Raw genomic sequence first — 19,394 nt, forward strand, 5'->3', positions numbered from 1 at the left:
ATAGGAGGCAAAGTTTGTAAAACTGATTTGTGGGTGTGGTGAGGGGTGTATTTATAGGCATTTTGAGGTTTGGGAAACTTTGCCCCTCCTGGTAGGAATGTATATCCCATACGTCACTAGCTCATGGACTCTTGCTAATTACATGAAAGAAATTAATCAATAGATAAATATCTTATAATCTTGCATACAGGGTCACAATCAGATGGTAAAGAATAAAAATTTAGATATATTTAAAGATACATTTAAATATCTACCAAATAAGCATTTCTTAGATGGAGGTGTCAGAATTGATGTAAACACCCAACCTCCATTGTATTTCCACATGATATAGATTACCACATTTCCAAGAGATGAAAAAAGAGGCCTAGAGTAATAACTCATAGCCCAGTGTCACCTCAATAAAAGACAGCCCAATGAATCTCCCTATTCATCCGCTTTGGTTCCAGGGTATCTAATTTAAAAATCCAATAGGATTCACGTTGTTTTAATAGTTGTGTTCTATTGCCACCACGTCTAGGAATTTTGACGTGGTCGATAACCTGGAACCGGAGTTATTACTCTAGGCCTCTTTTTTTATCTCTTAGAAATGTAGTAATCTATATCATGTGGAAATACAATGGAGGTTGGGTGTTTACATCAATTCTGACACCTCCATCTAAAAAATGCTTATTTGGTAGATATTTAAATTTATTTTTAAATATATCTCAATTTTTATTCTTTACCATCTGATTGTGATCTATAAGGTACCCTGTATGCAAGATTATAAGATATTTATCTATTGATTACTTTTTGTAAATATATATATATATATATATATATATCTTTGTATATATTTTCTGTATATCTTTTGTACATGTTGGAAGTATTATTGTGTGTACCCACATTAGGTTTAAATTGTTTAAAAAATTCTAGAAAAATTTTGGGGGGCGGAGCTACGCCGTGCTGGAACATGGCAGCTCACTGAAACAGCTCCGTGTCAGCCAGCAACCTCAACTCCACTAAATGGAAGGGAGACAGCCCTAATAAGTCTAAAAATACACCAGAGGAGATCGGGTAGATAACCAGCCGAAAACTGCAGCCCTCAGTGTAAATTAAAAGCAGTTGTGACCAGCTTTGTACTCAGAGCGTGCACGGAGCTCCGCCATCTTGTCCTTACCCTGCACAACGGAAGCGCTCCTCCTGACAGGCTCCATAAAGAACCGAGCGCCATCCTGCAGCTGCTTCCACACAGAGGGGTTCGCTTGTCCTGACCCGCGCAGCCTGCTGTTTGCTCCGAGATCACTCGCACCAGATCACTAACAGGACTCCAGACCCACGAGGTAAACACGCATTACACACAGCGTGACCCCGGCTGTTGTCGACTGCGCTGCACTCACCGGCAACATATTAAAGGCATAAGGTACCCACCATCCCAGGGACATAATTGTAGCTTCCCAGCTTACAAGGGGCCAGCCACGGTATATAAATTTCAAAGTACATAAAGCCTCAGCACAAAGAGGGTTATCAGATAAGAGAAGCAGGGGACAAAAAACAAAAGAGAAAGAGTTTAAAGACAAAGTGGAAAGATATTAAGTAACAGGCATTCAACTGCATAACTGCACAATATTGTATTTTTCACGCAGCCATAACCCAGTCTCCCTTTGAAATAATTAAATCTATGAACATAAAGATGGCTACAAAGAAGGGACAAAAATCAGAAAAATCTACAAAACCACAACACCAAACACCGTCAGTTTCCTCCTTTTTCCATGCAGCCGACTCATCACCAGTTGCATCACCAGAGTCCCAGGAAATGATAGGTGCGCCTAACTCTGTGGAGTTAACCCACGACCACCAAGACCCCTTACATGCCATACAAGTCAAATTAGCGACACTACCATCAAAATCAGACCTAGAATCATTAAAATCCTTTATAAAGGAGGGGCTTAGAGATATAAAAAAGGACTTAAATGAAATGGGAGGCAGAATTGAATATTTAGAGGAGGGACAGGAAACCTTGAACAACCTTGTTAGCTCTAATACGCAACAGCTCTCCATACAAGACTCAATGGTCCAGTCACTACAAGATAAAGTAGAGGACCTGGACAACCGTGGACGCAGGATCAACTTGCGCGTCCGTGGTATTCCCGAATCTATCCCACAGGACCAGTTAAAAAGATTCCTCCAAGGTCTGTTCCACCATCTGTCTCCAAACTCACCACCAATACTATGTGAAGATATTGATAGAGCACATAGGGCGCTGCGCCCTCCACCTAAGCCTCCACTTCCCCCAAGGGATGTAATCATAAGATTCCTACGTTTTACAGCAAAAGATAACATATGGCAAGCTGCAAGAACTCAACAATCTATCACATATGAAGGCCACCCACTGCAAATATATCAAGATCTCAGCCCCTATACAATCCAGAGACGCAAAGAGATCAAATTTATAACAAGCAAACTACAGGAACATCATATAAAATACCGATGGGGTTTCCCCTTTAGCTTGATAATACACCATGAAGGATCCCAGATAATATATAAGGATTACAATGCTCTAGACCATATTTCCAGAACTCTTAACATGAAATTCAACCCGCCAGCAGAGACAATTATCAACATCTCTTCTCCACCCTCGGAACCTAGTCCTTTACATCCAAGGGAACAACGCCCTCAATGGCAAAGAGCTCAGCCGAAGAGAAGAAAGACAAACCCCCAGCACCTTGGAGAAAGTTTACCACCAACATGAAACGATAACAAACTTACCCGCTGTTTACCAAGCAACTCTCTGCTGACGCTTCATATCTGATCCGAGAGAGGGTTACATTAAGACTCTTTGTCTAAATCCCCAGTTCTCCCCAAATACCTAAGTTATCAAGGTACCGCCTACATATTTCAACAACAGATGACTTTGTCTGCAGATATCGGAAAGGCAGAATGCAGTTTGGTAATGTGATGTTTCAAGTTATGTAATGTGTGCGATACAACAAACTATGTCTGTTAGAATTGATAAAATATGTAATAGAGCTACAGGTAACAGTTTAAAATTGAGCCTATTTCTCTACTAACAATGGCCGGATTAGATAATACATCCACATAAATTAATAACCCAAATACTACAGCAATTGTATATACCAATTTTATGGTTACAATAAGTAGACCCTGCCGCTCCCATCGATTCAGGTATATATTGTTGATCAATAGACCCAAAGAGAACCTGACTCATGTTCTCCCAAGCAAAACAAAATTTCCTTCTAGTCACGCACACTATTCCATCCTCATAACATTGTATAGCACTCTAACAGCCTGACTTTTCTGATGTACAGTTGTTTACTAGAACGATTTATTAGAAAACCTTAAAAATGCTGTCTCCCACCCAATATAAATAACACATAGCTAAGTTGAGAGTATGCTGGACGACATCTCTCCCCCTTATTGTAAGGTGTATTGAAGAATGTCTCATACACTTCAAGTAATTGTTTTGTTTGAAAAGTTATTTTACCTGTTCATGTTTACAATTTTTTTTAAATTTGTTATTGATATATGTTCTTCTTATTGCGCTGTTCCAGTCTCAGACCTAAAGTTTTTTCATGCTAATCCGTATGTTGTAATAGCCCTCTTCACCACAACAGAATGGATAACACACTGACAACAATTAATTTTATCTCCCATAACGTAAAAGGCCTTAACAGCCCGAATAAACGCTCTTTAGCTCTAAGGGACTATAAGAGAATAAAGGCAGATATCCTTTTCATACAGGAGACCCACTTCAAAGGGGATCTGAACCTAAAGCAGGCCTTAAAATATTTGGGAAGGTCTATCTTTCATCTAATACTACAAAACATAACGGTGTGGGGATCCTAATAAATAAAAAATTACCCTTTCATGCACTTTCAACACACAAAGACAAGGAAGGTAGATACATTATTGTAGTTGGCTCTCTATACCACAAACTTATAACATTTGTAAATATTTATGCCCCTAACGTTGATCCAGCTCCCTTTTTTCTCCATCTCAATAAAAAAATCCTAGAAGTATCCAAGGGCAGTATAGTACTGGGAGGTGATTTCAACCTTGCGCTTGACCCAACCCTTGACTGCTCCACAGGTACGTCTTCGGTGCCCAATAAGACGTTAAAACAAGTTAAATTATCCCTCTCACAGTTAGCACTGCATGACACTTGGCGACTCCAGCACCCTGATACAAAAGATTACACGTTCTACTCTCATCCGCACCACTTGTACACAAGAATCGACTATTTCTTCTTAGACGTCACCAGCTTATCACACATAACCTCCACTGACATTCACAGTATCACCTGGTCAGATCACTCCACAATCAGTTGCCAACTCAAATGGCCTACCTCGATGCCCTGTAGCGCCAATTGGAGATTTGACGACTCTCTACTTAGGGATCCCCTGATTTTTGCCCAGATTCAAAAATCGTTAACTGACTACTTCCAACGAAACGATACCCCAGACATAGACATTCAACACATTTGGAATGCACACAAATGCGTACTTAGAGGGGAACTCATTGCTCTTAAAGCCGCCAAACGCAAACAACAGAACAATTATCTTAACTCCCTCTTAGAGGACATTGCGAAACTACAAGATATTCATAAGCAACACCCAACCAATACCTCACTATTAGATAGTATTACACATAAAAGAAGTCAGCTTACGCTTTTCTTAGGCGAGGAGGCTAAAAGAAAGGCCTTGTTTCTCAGAAAGGTGTACTATGAGGGGGCCAATAAACAGGGGAGATTGCTTGCGCGGCAGCTAAAACGTAAAACAAACAGACATTATATAATGAAGGTTCGTGGGGATAACGGTGTCTTACGCTCTACCACTGCTGATATCACACATGCATTCAAAGAATACTATGATAAACTATATAATATAAGAAAAAACACTACTGACCCCAACCCTGAAGAAATAGTGGACTATCTCTCCTCCTTAGATCTGCCCAAACTCACCAAAGACCAAAGTGATGAACTAGATCTACCATTTTCTGACGAGGAGCTCCTTGATGCCATCTCATCTCTCCCTACAGGGAAGGCCCCAGGCCCAGACGGCTTTGGTAACTCCTATTATACGCAATTCAAAGAAATTCTTTCCCCTTTTTTAATGAGATATTATCAAAGCATAGACCAAAATGAAGGGTTCTCTTCGGCCTCACTCCAGGCACACATCTCAGTAATACTTAAACCCAACAAATCACCTGACCAAATTTCCAACTACCGCCCGATTTCACTCATCAACACAGACATTAAGATCTTCGCGAAACTAATAGCAAACCGATTAAATAAATTCCTCCCCATTCTTATACATAACGACCAGGTGGGCTTCGTGCCTGGCCGAGAAGCAAAAGACAACACAGTCCGAAACATTCACCTAATTTGGCACATTACAACTTCTAACATCCCTTCAGTAATAGTATCAACAGATGCTGAAAAGTCCTTCGACCGTGTCAATTGGTCATTCTTGAAGGCCTCCCTTGAGGCTTTCGGCCTTAGCCCAGTTACAATACAGCGTATATTGGCACTATACACGTCACCTGGCGCCTGCATCTTAGTTAACGGTACGTTGTCAAACCCCATAGAAATAAAGAACGGAACACGTCAGGGCTGTCCACTTTCTCCCTTACTTTTTGCGCTCTTCATAGAAACATTGGCCACTAAAATTAGAAACAACCCCGAAATATCAGGAATCACAATAGGTCAGGAAATTTTTAAGCTATCTCTATATGCTGATGACATCCTCCTCACTCTTACTAACCCTGAAAAATCTATACCCCTGTTAATGGCGGAATTCTCCACTTTTCAGAATATAACGAACTTCATGATAAACCAGAACAAATCCGAAATACTAAGTTTTAACCTACAAGAGAGCTCAATTAACTCAATTAAAAGTAACTGCCCCTATAAATGGTGTAAAGGGTCGATGAAATACTTGGGTGTTTATCTGCCCGATAACTTTGATAAGATATTCCAGGTAAATTACCTCCCAATTAAATCAATAATTATGAGAGACTTGTCTTCCTGGGGATCAAAAAAGCTAACCTGGTGGGGACGAATTAATACTCTAAAGATGAATATCTTCCCAAGACTTCTTTATATAATGGAAGCGATTCCAATCCCGTTGCCCACTAGATACCTTTCCCAGATATACACCTTATTTAGCTCATACGTGTGGCAAAGGAAAACACCTAGAATTAATAAGAACACCATGCTCATGTCACGATCTTATGGGGGCCTGGGACTACCCAACCTAGAGGCATACAGAAGCTCCATATTCTTACAGAGGATTCTAGACTGGAGAGTAGGTGAAACACAGAGGAGGTGGGTGAGACTCGAACAATACTTAGGTCCAGACATTCCACTGACTAACTTATGCTGGAGACCCGACTTCAATGAAAAAACCAGACTGATAACCAACCCAGTTACAAAAGAAACTGTATCCCAATGGAATTTAGCCTCACTACACTACCCATATCTGTCTTCTAGCCCGGGGCCCTTGACTTCTCTCCTTCACAACACTGAGTTCTCTATCTCATCACTATCTAACTCAGACGCCATGAACTTAACACCCCGAGACATTAATATCTACCAAGTAACAATCAATGAAACAATATGCTCGCAAGATCAATTAATTGACAAAGGCTTTGAATGGGCGAAAAATTGGTACTCCTATAGAAGATTACATAATTACATATATACACATAAACATAAAAACAACATGGTTCGTCCACCTACTAACTTGGAGAAATTATTCCTTATGAGCTCCCCAATTAAACACACCCTTTCCATCATATATAAACTCATCACTCAACCCCCCCCCAGGCAATCTTCCACACTCAGTAGAGATGTGGGAACGAGAATTAGGCACAATTATTCTCCCGCAGACTGCGTCCAATATATTTATAAATACAAAAAAATCCTCCACTTCAGCTTCTATCCTAGAAACGAACTACAAAATTTTGCATTGCTGGTATTTAACCCCCAGACGACTCCATCGGTTATTCACGAAAGTAAGCAATAAATGTTGGAGATGTGGACATGTGGGGAGTGGTATGGGACACATGTGGTGGTGGTGGTGCTCGCACTTAAATCATTACTGGTACGAAATTATACATGAGATAGAACAAATTTTAAAAATAACTATCCCACCAGATCCCCTGATTTGGCTCCTGAATAAGCCATTCCAATTACCCTCCAAACATCTCCTTCCCCTATTCCGAATATTTACCAATAGTGTTAAAATGCTGATAGCAAAGACCTGGAAGTTAAAAGAGCTACCTACAATAGCAAAGTGGAGGGACAAGGTCACTGAGTTGTTAGAGTTAGAGGAATACTCACTATACAAAAAGGGTAATACGGAAAGCTTTATAATGCTTCAAGCAATCTGGGATGAATATATTAGAAATTCCACATCCCCTATAGCTCAGTAAGGAACATAAAGGTGAATTAAAGGATGGAGTTTCAGTGTGTTAACTCCTAGAAGACAATGCCCACAACTAAAAATCATTCAAATCATCTTCTGAGACTGGACACACATGCTATTGTAAATTATTGTTAACCGTTTTTTTTTAGTCATACCCTGTTAATATTACACTTTTTTTATTTTTCTTATGAGAAATTCTAGAGTCTGTACTTTTATGCATTACCTGAAACATTTATATGCGCTTCAAAGTGTTATATGACATGTCAATGATGTTGTTTATTTACAGTCTCTATTCAATAAAAAGAATTCAAATAAAAAATTCTAGAAAAATTTTAGATTATTTCCTGGTAGGTTTTCTGATTGATTTTGTTTTTGTTTTTAATACACATGCCATTTTACACCTGGTCAGCAGGGGTCAGTGTTAATACATTGCTGTGTTAGAGTAGTTATGCAAGTTGCATTAAGGGTTAATTGGTTAGCCTATTTAAGCAGGTGTGTCCTAGGTATGTTTCATCACATGATTAAGGGGTATTGACCCCGAAACGTTGTGGTTTCTTTGTTATCTGATCCTGTGTTAATAAAATCTTGGATTATATGAGAAGTTTTTCCTTCTTTTCAATTTTTTTGCACTCTTAAATATGTGGCAGCAGGCTCACTTATGCAAACCTGCTCCACATAGCCGTAAAAACTGCAAATGCAGCTTAATAAATTTATTATCCCACCCCACCTTTTTTTTTCACCCTCCCACAGTACAGGGGCTGTGACTCATAGTGGTGAAAAACTATGTTACCTCTTTAACATAGCTAGCCCTCTCAAGTTTTTCATAAATCTCAAGCTTAGAATACATATTTGCCCAAAAATACTCATGACATAGTTTATCATTTCACCTTCAATAGTTCTGAATCATACCACCTACAAACATTTGTTTTAGACTGACCATTGGGGGGGGGGGGGGGGTGTTGAGCATTTGCTCCTTAATTATAGAATTATAGTTGACACCATTTTATCTCTATTTATACTCTTTGCTTTCAGATAGCAGCAATTTTGAATTGCCCTTTATTTGGCAATAGTTTAGTGTAATTTTGTAAGGAATGGCTTTTTCTTTCACTTGTTATTTTGCATGTTTAATATTGTTTTTCATGTATGAGATGATTCTTTACAATTGTTTGTGTATTATTTGCTATGTCCTCAATAAAATAAATAAATATAGCCAAAAATATCCTCTACAGAAGTAACAAAAATTAGGAGATAAGTGGATTTCCTGACTATAATTAGTTATTGATCAAGACAAAACTAGACTATAGCTCACCAAATTTAACACAACGAGGGGCATGACTAGTTCTTATTAATTTTTTTAGCTATGGACTGTTGATAAAGGGCATGGTCCCTTTATTCATTGTTAACATTTTTTGTTTAAATATTTGTTATCATATTTCCAGCTTTATCAATTAATATAATTAATATACCTTTAGATACTTCATTAGTTCTCTCCCTAAGTCTTGATCCAATTTGATTGCAAAGACAATATGCAAGATAATGGTGCCTTCCACATGGCGAAGTTGGTCTTGTGGGATGCTTGCATCTTCTAAATCTAACGACCTACAACACATTATAGACAATTGAAATTAAAGTGCTAAAATACAATAAATTATTGTGTTAGAATATACTATACTATGGTTATGCATGATGACAAGTTAAAAACATTTCATTGTCTCTAAATAAAGATAACTTCACTGCTGTGTATGGTAAATTATCATTTTTATTCAAACTGAAAGGAAGTTTAAATAATTTTTACATGACCATCCTTAAAATTAAAATGCAATATAGCAATTTATTTTTTCATCAACATATATTTGATGCAGTTTGCCATATTATTTCATAAGGGTAAACACTTACTATAGAGAGAGATTATCCAAGAGACTAACTGAAAAAACATAATTTATGCTTACCTGATAAATTCCTTTCTTCTGTTGTGTGATCAGTCCACGGGTCATCATTACTTCTGGGATATAACTCCTCCCCAACAGGAAATGCAAGAGGATTCACCCAGCAGAGCTGCATATAGCTCCTCCCCTCTACGTCAGTCCCAGTCATTCGACCAAGAATCAACGAGAAAGGAGTAACCAAGGGTGAAGTGGTGACTGGAGTATAATTTAAAAGATATTTACCTGCCTTAAAACAGGGCGGGCCGTGGACTGATCACACAACAGAAGAAAGGAATTTATCAGGTAAGCATAAATTATGTTTTCTTCTGTTATGTGTGATCAGTCCACGGGTCATCATTACTTCTGGGATACCAATACCAAAGCAAAAGTACACGGATGACGGGAGGGATAGGCAGGCTCATTATACAGAAGGAACCACTGCCTGAAGAACCTTTCTCCCAAAAATAGCCTCCGAAGAAGCAAAAGTGTCAAATTTGTAAAATTTGGAAAAAGTATGAAGCGAAGACCAAGTTGCAGCCTTGCAAATCTGTTCAACAGAGGCCTCATTCTTAAAGGCCCAAGTGGAAGCCACAGCTCTAGTGGAGTGAGCTGTAATTCTTTCAGGAGGCTGCTGTCCAGCAGTCTCATAGGCTAAACGTATTATGCTACGAAGCCAAAAAGAGAGAGAGGTAGCAGAAGCTTTTTGACCTCTCCTCTGTCCAGAATAAACGACAAACAGGGAAGAAGTTTGGCGAAAATCTTTAGTTGCCTGCAAGTAGAACTTGAGGGCACGAACTACATCCAGATTGTGTAGAAGACGTTCCTTCTTTGAAGAAGGATTTGGACACAAGGATGGAACAACAATCTCTTGATTGATATTCCTGTTAGTGACTACCTTAGGTAAGAACCCAGGTTTAGTACGCAGAACTACCTTGTCTGAGTGAAAAATCAGATAAGGAGAATCACAATGTAAGGCTGATAACTCAGAGACTCTTCGAGCCGAGGCAATAGCCATTAAAAACAGAACTTTCCAAGATAACAATTTTATATCAATGGAATGAAGGGGTTCAAACGGAACACCCTGTAAAACGTTGAGAACTAAGTTTAAACTCCATGGCGGAGCAACAGCTTTAAACACAGGCTTGATCCTAGCTAAAGCCTGACAAAAGGCCTGGACGTCCGGATTTTCTGACAGACGCCTGTGAAACAAGATGGACAGAGCTGAAATCTGTCCCTTTAATGAACTAGCTGATAAACCCTTTTCTAAACCTTCTTGTAGAAAGGACAATATCCTAGGGATCCTAACCTTACTCCAGGAGTAACCCTTGGATTCGCACCAGTATAGGTATGTACGCCATATTTTATGGTAAATCCTTCTGGTAACAGGCTTCCTAGCCTGTATCAGGGTATCAATAACCGACTCAGAAAAACCACGTTTTGATAAAATCAAGCGTTCAATTTCCAAGCAGTCAGCTTCAGAGAAGTTAGATTTTGATGTTTGAATGGACCCTGTATCAGAAGGTCCTGTCTTAGAGGTAGAGACCAAGGCGGACAGGATGACATGTCCACTAGATCCGCATACCAAGTCCTGCGTGGCCATGCAGGCGCTATTAGAATCACTGATGCTCTCTCCTGTTTGATTTTGGCAATCAATCGAGGAAGCAGCGGGAAGGGTGGAAACACATAAGCCATCCCGAAGTTCCAAGGTGCTGTCAAAGCATCTATCAGAACCGCTCCCGGATCCCTGGATCTGGACCCGTAGTGGGGAAGTTTGGCGTTCTGGCGAGACGCCATGAGATCTATCTCTGGTTTGCCCCAACGTCGAAGTATTTGGGCAAAGACCTCCGGATGAAGTTCCCACTCCCCCGGATGAAAAGTCTGGCGACTCAAGAAATCCGCCTCCCAGTTCTCCACTCCCGGGATGTGGATTGCTGACAGGTGGCAAGAGTGAGACTCTGCCCAGCGAATTATCTTTGATACTTCCATCATTGCTAGGGAGCTTCTTGTCCCTCCCTGATGGTTGATGTAAGCTACAGTCGTGATGTTGTCCGACTGAAACCTGATGAACCCCCGAGTTGTTAATTGGGGCCAAGCCAGAAGGGCATTGAGAACTGCTCTCAATTCCAGAATGTTTATTGGAAGGAGACTCTCCTCCTGATTCCATAGTCCCTGAGCCTTCAGAGAATTCCAGACAGCGCCCCAACCTAGTAGGCTGGCGTCTGTTGTTACAATTGTCCAGTCTGGCCTGCTGAATGGCATCCCCCTGGACAGGTGTGGCCGATAAAGCCACCATAGAAGAGAATTTCTGGTCTCTTGATTCAGATTCAGAGTAGGGGACAAATCTGAGTAATCCCCATTCCACTGACTTAGCATGCACAATTGCAGCGGTCTGAGGTGTAGGCGTGCAAAAGGTACTATGTCCATTGCCGCTACCATTAAGCCGATCACCTCCATGCATTGAGCTACTGACGGGTGTTGAATGGAATGAAGGACACGGCATGCATTTTGAAGCTTTGTTAACCTGTCTTCTGTCAGGTAAATCTTCATTTCTACAGAATCTATAAGAGTCCCCAAGAATGGAACTCTTGTGAGAGGAAAAAGAGAACTCTTCTTTTCGTTCACTTTCCATCCATGCGACCTTAGAAATGCCAGAACTAACTCTGTATGAGACTTGGCAGTTTGAAAGCTTGAAGCTTGTATTAGAATGTCGTCTAGGTACGGAGCTACCGAAATCCCTCGCGGTCTTAGTACCGCCAGAAGGGCACCCAGAACCTTTGTGAAGATTCTTGGAGCCGTAGCCAATCCGAATGGAAGAGCTACAAACTGGTAGTGCCTGTCTAGGAAGGCAAACCGTAGATACCGGTGATGATCCTTGTGAATCGGTATGTGAAGGTAAGCATCTTTTAAATCCACTGTGGTCATGTACTGACCCTTTTGGATCATGGGTAAGATTGTCCGAATAGTTTCCATTTTGAACGATGGAACTCTTAGGAATTTGTTTAGAATCTTTAAATCTAAGATTGGCCTGAAAGTTCCCTCTTTTTTGGGAACCACAAACAGGTTTGAGTAGAACCCTTGTCCTTGTTCCGACCGCGGAACCGGATGGATCACTCCCATTAATAACAGATCTTGTACACAGCGTAGAAACGCTTCTTTCTTTATCTGGTTTGTTGACAACCTTGACAGATGAAATCTCCCTCTTGGGGGAGATAATTTGAAGTCTAGAAGGTATCCCTGAGATATGATCTCTAGCGCCCAGGGATCCTGAACATCTCTTGCCCAGGCCTGGGCGAAGAGAGAAAGTCTGCCCCCCACTAGATCCGGTCCCGGATCGGGGGCTCTCGGTTCATGCTGTCTTTGGGGCAGCAGCAGGTTTCCTGGCCTGCTTGCCCTTGTTCCAGGACTGGTTAGGCTTCCAGCCTTGCCTGTAACGAGCAACAGCTCCCTCCTGTTTTGGTGCAGTGGAGGTTGATGCTGTTCCTGTTTTGAAATTCCGAAAGGGACGAAAATTAGACTGTCTAGCCTTAGCTTTGACCTTGTCTTGAGGTAGGGCGTGGCCCTTACCTCCTGTAATGTCAGCGATAATTTCTTTCAAACCGGGCCCAAATAAAGACTGCCCCTTGAAAGGTATATTAAGTAATTTGGACTTAGAAGTAACATCAGCTGACCAGGATTTTAGCCACAGCGCCCTACGTGCCTGGATGGCGAATCCTGAGTTCTTAGCCGTAAGTTTGGTTAAATGTACTACGGCCTCCGAAATGAATGAATTAGCTAGTTTAAGGACTCTAAGCCTGTCCGTAATGTCGTCTAGCGTAGATGAACTAAGGTTCTCTTCCAGAGAATCAATCCAAAATGCTGCCGCAGCCGTAATCGGCGCGATACATGCAAGGGGTTGCAATATAAAACCTTGTTGAACAAACATTTTCTTAAGGTAACCCTCTAATTTTTTATCCATTGGATCTGAAAAAGCACAGCTATCCTCCACCGGGATAGTGGTACGCTTAGCTAAAGTAGAAACTGCTCCCTCCACCTTAGGGACCGTTTGCCATAAGTCCCGAGTGGTGGCGTCTATTGGAAACATCTTTCTAAATATTGGAGGGGGTGAGAACGGCACACCGGGTCTATCCCACTCCTTAGTAACAATTTCAGTTAGTCTCTTAGGTATAGGAAAAACGTCAGTACTCGCCGGTACCGCAAAGTATTTATCCAACCTACACAGTTTCTCTGGTATTGCAACGGTGTTACAATCATTGAGAGCTGCTAAAACCTCCCCTAGTAATACACGGAGGTTCTCCAATTTAAATTTAAAATTTGAAATATCTGAATCCAATCTGTTTGGATCAGAACCGTCACCCACAGAATGAAGCTCTCCGTCCTCATGCTCTGCAAGCTGTGACGCAGTATCAGACATGGCCCTAGTATTGTCAGCGCACTCTGTTCTCACCCCAGAGTGATCACGCTTGCCTCTTAGTTCTGGTAATTTAGACAAAACTTCAGTCATAACAGTAGCCATATCTTGTAATGTTATCTGTAATGGCCGCCCAGATGTACAAGGCGCCATAATATCACGCACCTCCCGGGCGGGAGATGCAGGTACTGCCGCGTGAGGCGAGTTAGTCGGCATAACTCTCCCCTCGCTGTTTGGTGAAATTTGTTCAAATTGTACAGATTGACTTTTATTTAAAGTAGCATCAATACAGTTAGTACATAAATTTCTATTGGGCTCCACCTTGGCATTGGAACAAATGACACAGATATCTTCCTCTGAGTCAGACATGTTTAACACACTAGCAATAAACTTGCAACTTGGTTATAATCTTTTTTAGCAAAAACGTACTGTGCCTCAAAGAGGTACTAAACGATTAAATGACAGTTGAAATAATGAACTGAAAAAACAGTTATAGCATCAAACTTTAAAACAACACAACTTTTAGCAAAGGTTTGTTCCCATAGTAAAATAACAATAATTAAATTTGACATAAAAATTACAGAGCAACGTTTTTATTCACAGTCAATATAAAATTCTCACAGCTCTGCTGAGAGAATCTACCTCCCTCTAAAGAAGTTTGAAGACCCCTGAGATCTGTCGGAGATGAACCGGATCATGCAGGAAATATAAGAGTAACTGACTGGAAATTTTTGATGCGTAGCAAAGAGCGCCAAAAACGGCCCCTCCCTCACACACAGCAGTGAAGAGAAACGAAACTGTCACAATTAAAACCAAACAACTGCCAAGTGGAAAATAATGCCCAAATATTTATTCACTCAGTACCTCAGAAATGTAAACGATTCTACATTCCAGCAAAAACGTTTAACATGATAAATACTTATTAAAAGGATTAGTGACTTTTAACAGAGTAGTTCCGGTGAAATACCATCCCCAGAATACTGAAGTGTATACATACATGTCATTATAACGGTATGGCAGGATTTTCTCATCAATTCCATTCAGAAAATAAAAACTGCTACATACCTCAATGCAGATTCATCTGCCCGCTGTCCCCTGATCTGAAGCTTTTACCTCCCTCAGATGGCCGAGAACAGCAATATGATCTTAACTACTCCGGTTAAAATCATAGTAAAAAAACTCTGGTAGATTCTTCCTCAAACTCTGCCAGAGAAGTAATAACACGCTCCGGTGCTATTGTAAAATAACAAACTTTTGATTGAAGTCATAAAAACTAAGTATAATCACCATAGTCCTCTCACACATCCTATCTAGTCGTTGGGTGCAAGAGAATGACTGGGACTGACGTAGAGGGGAGGAGCTATATGCAGCTCTGCTGGGTGAATCCTCTTGCATTTCCTGTTGGGGAGGAGTTATATCCCAGAAGTAATGATGACCCGTGGACTGATCACACATAACAGAAGAAATACACTTATTTTTGCACATAACCACAAGGTAAAATCAACAAAGCAATACATTTAACAGTAAGGCCCACTTAGATCTAAAACTCTATGCTCAGGTGATATGATCGAAAAAATGATATTCTAGCACTGCCAGAGCTCTCACAAGATTCTAGAAAGAAAATGTTTCTATAATTCTCTAAGGGGTGTTCCCTGAGAAACAAAGACAAGCACAGTACAATTTAGGACTGCATAGCATGAGTTTTATTTACATTTAAATGTTGTGCTTTGTATTTTAATTTACTTTAGATTTTGTCCTTTATGTTTTAAGCTTTGCTTTTTATTTTGTAATTTAATATATTTACATTTTGTATATAGCAGTATTTTTAAAGCAACAGTGGCAGCATGAGATGCTAACACTACAGTCATCTAAAAATCCAGTATAAAACTTTTTAAAAACTTACTTAGAAGCTCCCAGTTTAACACTGTTGATGAGGTTAGGCTGGGGCACCCAATGAAAGGGGCTGAGAAAGCAGGAAGAGCAGACACTCCACCCTCCCCTGCATATGAAAGAACCATTACACAAATGACCTAGCAGGAATCCGTAAACTTAAGTCTACATCTGATACTTTAGGGCTTGTTTAGGAGTCTGAAAATCTGCACAATATTATTAAAAATAAGCAAAACTATACCTTGTAAATAAAACACTCCCAGATGGACTATATAAATCATCTACAAAACATATGTATGCAAAGAAAAATCTAGTGTACAATGTCCCTTTAAAACTTTTTCTGTATAACAAATTAGGATCATGCTTTGTATATTTCTGTGTATCATTTACAAATTGCATTGAACTTTGTATTTTTTCTATATGATAAGCCTGTTTCAGAAACTGGGAGGGACAAAAAAAAAAAAAAAACTCTCCTTATATCCTCAAACCATTTTACACCTACAAAGCTCACTGATTTATCTTACCAGTTGTATGTAATTGAAGTCTGCTAAAAGCTCACAATACACTTTAGCTGACAGAAACGTAATGTATACTAGAAGAAAATGCAAGTTAAAGGGACAGTGAACCCAAAATTTTTCTTTCGTGATTCAGATAGAGCATGAATTTTTAAGCAACTTTCTAATTTACTCCTATTATCAAATTTTCTTCATTCTCTTGGTATCTTTCTTTGAAATGTGAACAATCTGGGTTGTCCTTGCTGATTGGTGGATAAATTAATCCACCAATAAAAAAAAGTGTTGTCCAGAGATCTGAACCAAGAAAAAGCTTAGTTTCAAATAAAGATAGCAAGAGAACGAAGAAAAATTGATAATAGGAGTAAATTAGAAAGTTGCTTAAAATTGCATGCTCTATCTGAATCACAAAAGAAAAAATTTGGGTTCAGTGTCCCTTTAACCCCTTAATGACAACTGACGTACCAGGTACGTCATGCATTAACAAGCAGTTAATGACAATGGACGTACCTGGTACGTCAGTTGTCAAACAGAGTGCTGGAAGCGATCACAAATGCTTCCAGCAGCTCTGAGGGTATTGCAGTGATGCCTCGATATGGAGGCATCCTGCAATACCACTTTACAAGCCTCCGATGCAGAGAGAGCCACTCTGTGGCCCTCTCTGCACCGGTAGCGATAGTGCCAGTGTCCGCCGGGTGCACGATGCGCGTGCGCGTGCACGCTGCGCGAGTGTGCACGTGAGCGTGCGTGTGCACGGGGCGCGCGTGCACGTGCACCCATTAGCCACACTGACACCAATGAATGAGGGCAGAAAGGGGGAAAAAAAGGGATTTTTTTAAAAAAAAAATATAAACGGATCTGGGAGGGGGTGGGGGTATTGTGGGGGGCTGCTACACTACAGAAATAGTTTTTTAAATAAAAAATAAAACAAAAATACTTTTTGGGGGGTTTTTGGGGCCAAACTGGGTACTGGCAGACAGCTGCCAGTACCAAAGATGGCGGTTATTAGGTAGGGGAGAGGGTTAGAGAGCTGGAGGGGGGATCAGGGAGGTTGGGGCTAAGGCAGGGGTCCATCACAGCTAAAATACTTTATTATTTTTATTTAAAAAAAAAAAAACCTCTTATTTAGTACTGGCAGACTTTCTGCCAGTACTTAAGATGGCGGGAACAATTGTGGGGTGGGGGAGGGAAGAGAGCTGTTTGGGAGGGATCAGGGGGTGGGATGTGTCAGGTGGGAGGCTGATCTCTAAAATTAACCCTGCAAGCTCCCTACAAGCTACCTAATTTAACCCCTTCACTGCTGGGCATAATTAACGTGTGGTGCGCAGCAGCATTTAGCGGCCTTCTAATTACCAAAAAGCAACGCCAAAGCCATATAAGTCTGCTATTTCTGAACAAAGGGAATCCCAGAGAAGCTTTTACAACAATTTCTGACATAATTGCACAAGCTGTTTGTAAATAATTTCAGTGAGAAACCTAAAATTGTGAAAAATGTTAAGTTTTTTTTTTTTATTTGCTCGCATTTGAAATGGTGGCATAAAATATACCAAAATGGGCCTAGATCAATACTTGGGGTTGTCTACTACACTACACTAAAGCTAAAATTAACCCTACAAGCTCCCTACAAGCTCCCTAATTAACCCCTTCACTCCTAGGCATAAAACACGAGTGGTGCGCAGCGGCATTTAGCGGCCTTCTAATTACCAAAAAGCAACCCCAAAGCCATATAAGTCTGCTATTTCTGAAAAAAGGGGATCCCAGAAAAGCATTTACAACCATTTGTGCCATAATTGCAGAAGCTGTTTGTAAATAATTTCAGTGGGAAACCTAAAGTTTGTGACAAATTTTGTGAAAAAGTGAACTTTTTTTTTTTTTTTGATCGCATTTGGCGGTGAAATGGTGGCATGAAATATACCAAAATGGGCCTAGATCAATACTTTGGGTTGTCTTCTAAAAAAAAATATATACATGTCAAGGGATATTCAGGGATTCCTGACAGATATCAGGGTTCCAATGTAACTAGTGCTAATTTTGAAAAAAAGTGGTTTGGAAATAGCGAAGTGCTACTTGTATTTATTGCCCCATAACTTGCAAAAAAAGCAAAGAACATGTAAACATTGGGTATTTCTAAACTCATGACAAAATTTAGAAACTATTTAGCATGGGTGTTTTTTGGTGATTGTAGATGTGTAACAGATTTTGGGGATCAAAGTTAGAAAAAGTGTGTTTTTTTCCATTTTTTCCTCATATTTTATTATTTTTTTTTTAGTAAATTATAAGACATGATGAAAATAATGGTATCTTTAGAAAGTCCATTTAATGGTGAGAAAAACGGTATATAATATGTGTGGGTACAGTAAATGAGTAAGAGGGAAATTACAGCTAAACACAAACACTGCAGAAATGTAAAAATAGCCATTGTCATTAAGGGTAAGAAAATTGAAAAATGGTCCGGTCATTAAGGGGTTAAATTGTAGTGAAAACATTTTAGTTTCATTTGTATTTGCAGCAACATAATTTATAACTGTGTCAGGTGTTCCCCTGTTAACTGCACACAACTCTGAGATGATGTATTCCAGAGTGGGACAGTTCAGCCCTTGTGACTTCTGCATTATAATTTCTCTCAAAGCTGGAGAATTTGAGATAACTGGGCCCTGTATGCAAAAATGGTTGCATCATATAAAAAAAAGAAGTCTTATTAAAATGCTACATTCATAAAAATATCAACAAATAAATGTGTATCTACTAAACCATTAAAGTTCTAAAAAATATGATAGTCTATTACATACTCTGAATTCTCCTGCTCCCCGGTTTGTCTTTGATCCAGATTGTTAAAATAATTGATAATTCCATCCAAGATGCTTTTTTTGCTTCCCTGTAAAAAAGCAAAACATGGTAACATGGTATTGCAAAATCTTTTATATGTTTTATACAAAAGGTTGAATAGGTTCTGTATAGATAAATGTGTAGTGCTGCAGCGATAGATCCAACATGCTAAAAGGTAAAAATCATGCTTACTTTAGCAGAAAGAAGCAGTAGTTGATAAACCAATGGTGGCATTTCCTGGAGGTCTAACTTAGAAAACATCCGTAAGACCTTTTCTACTACAAACTGCAGTTCTTCTGTACTTAAAGGTACATCTCTAGAAAGTAAGGGAACTTTGATTATACAAAAACATTCAGCAATTTTAATTTGCTAAAGAAAACAAATTAAGAAAAAGGTTGGAAGAGGGTTA

General features: G+C 39.8%; 1 protein-coding gene across 1 annotated transcript in view; it reads right to left on the reverse strand.

Annotated features, from left to right (window-relative positions):
* The window catches only part of FANCI (FA complementation group I), a 763,169-nt gene that overhangs the window by 725,651 nt on the left and 18,124 nt on the right, over nucleotides 1-19,394 (reverse strand). The window contains exons 8-10 of the mRNA XM_053719357.1: nucleotides 19,178-19,301; nucleotides 18,949-19,034; nucleotides 8,891-9,023 (exon numbers count right to left, since the gene is read on the reverse strand). Of these exons, the coding sequence (XP_053575332.1) occupies nucleotides 8,891-9,023; nucleotides 18,949-19,034; nucleotides 19,178-19,301 (343 nt within the window). The remainder of the gene's footprint in view (nucleotides 1-8,890; nucleotides 9,024-18,948; nucleotides 19,035-19,177; nucleotides 19,302-19,394) is intronic.

Source organism: Bombina bombina, chromosome 6, assembly GCF_027579735.1.
Source record: "Bombina bombina isolate aBomBom1 chromosome 6, aBomBom1.pri, whole genome shotgun sequence".
Taxonomy (NCBI): Eukaryota; Metazoa; Chordata; class Amphibia; order Anura; family Bombinatoridae; genus Bombina; species Bombina bombina.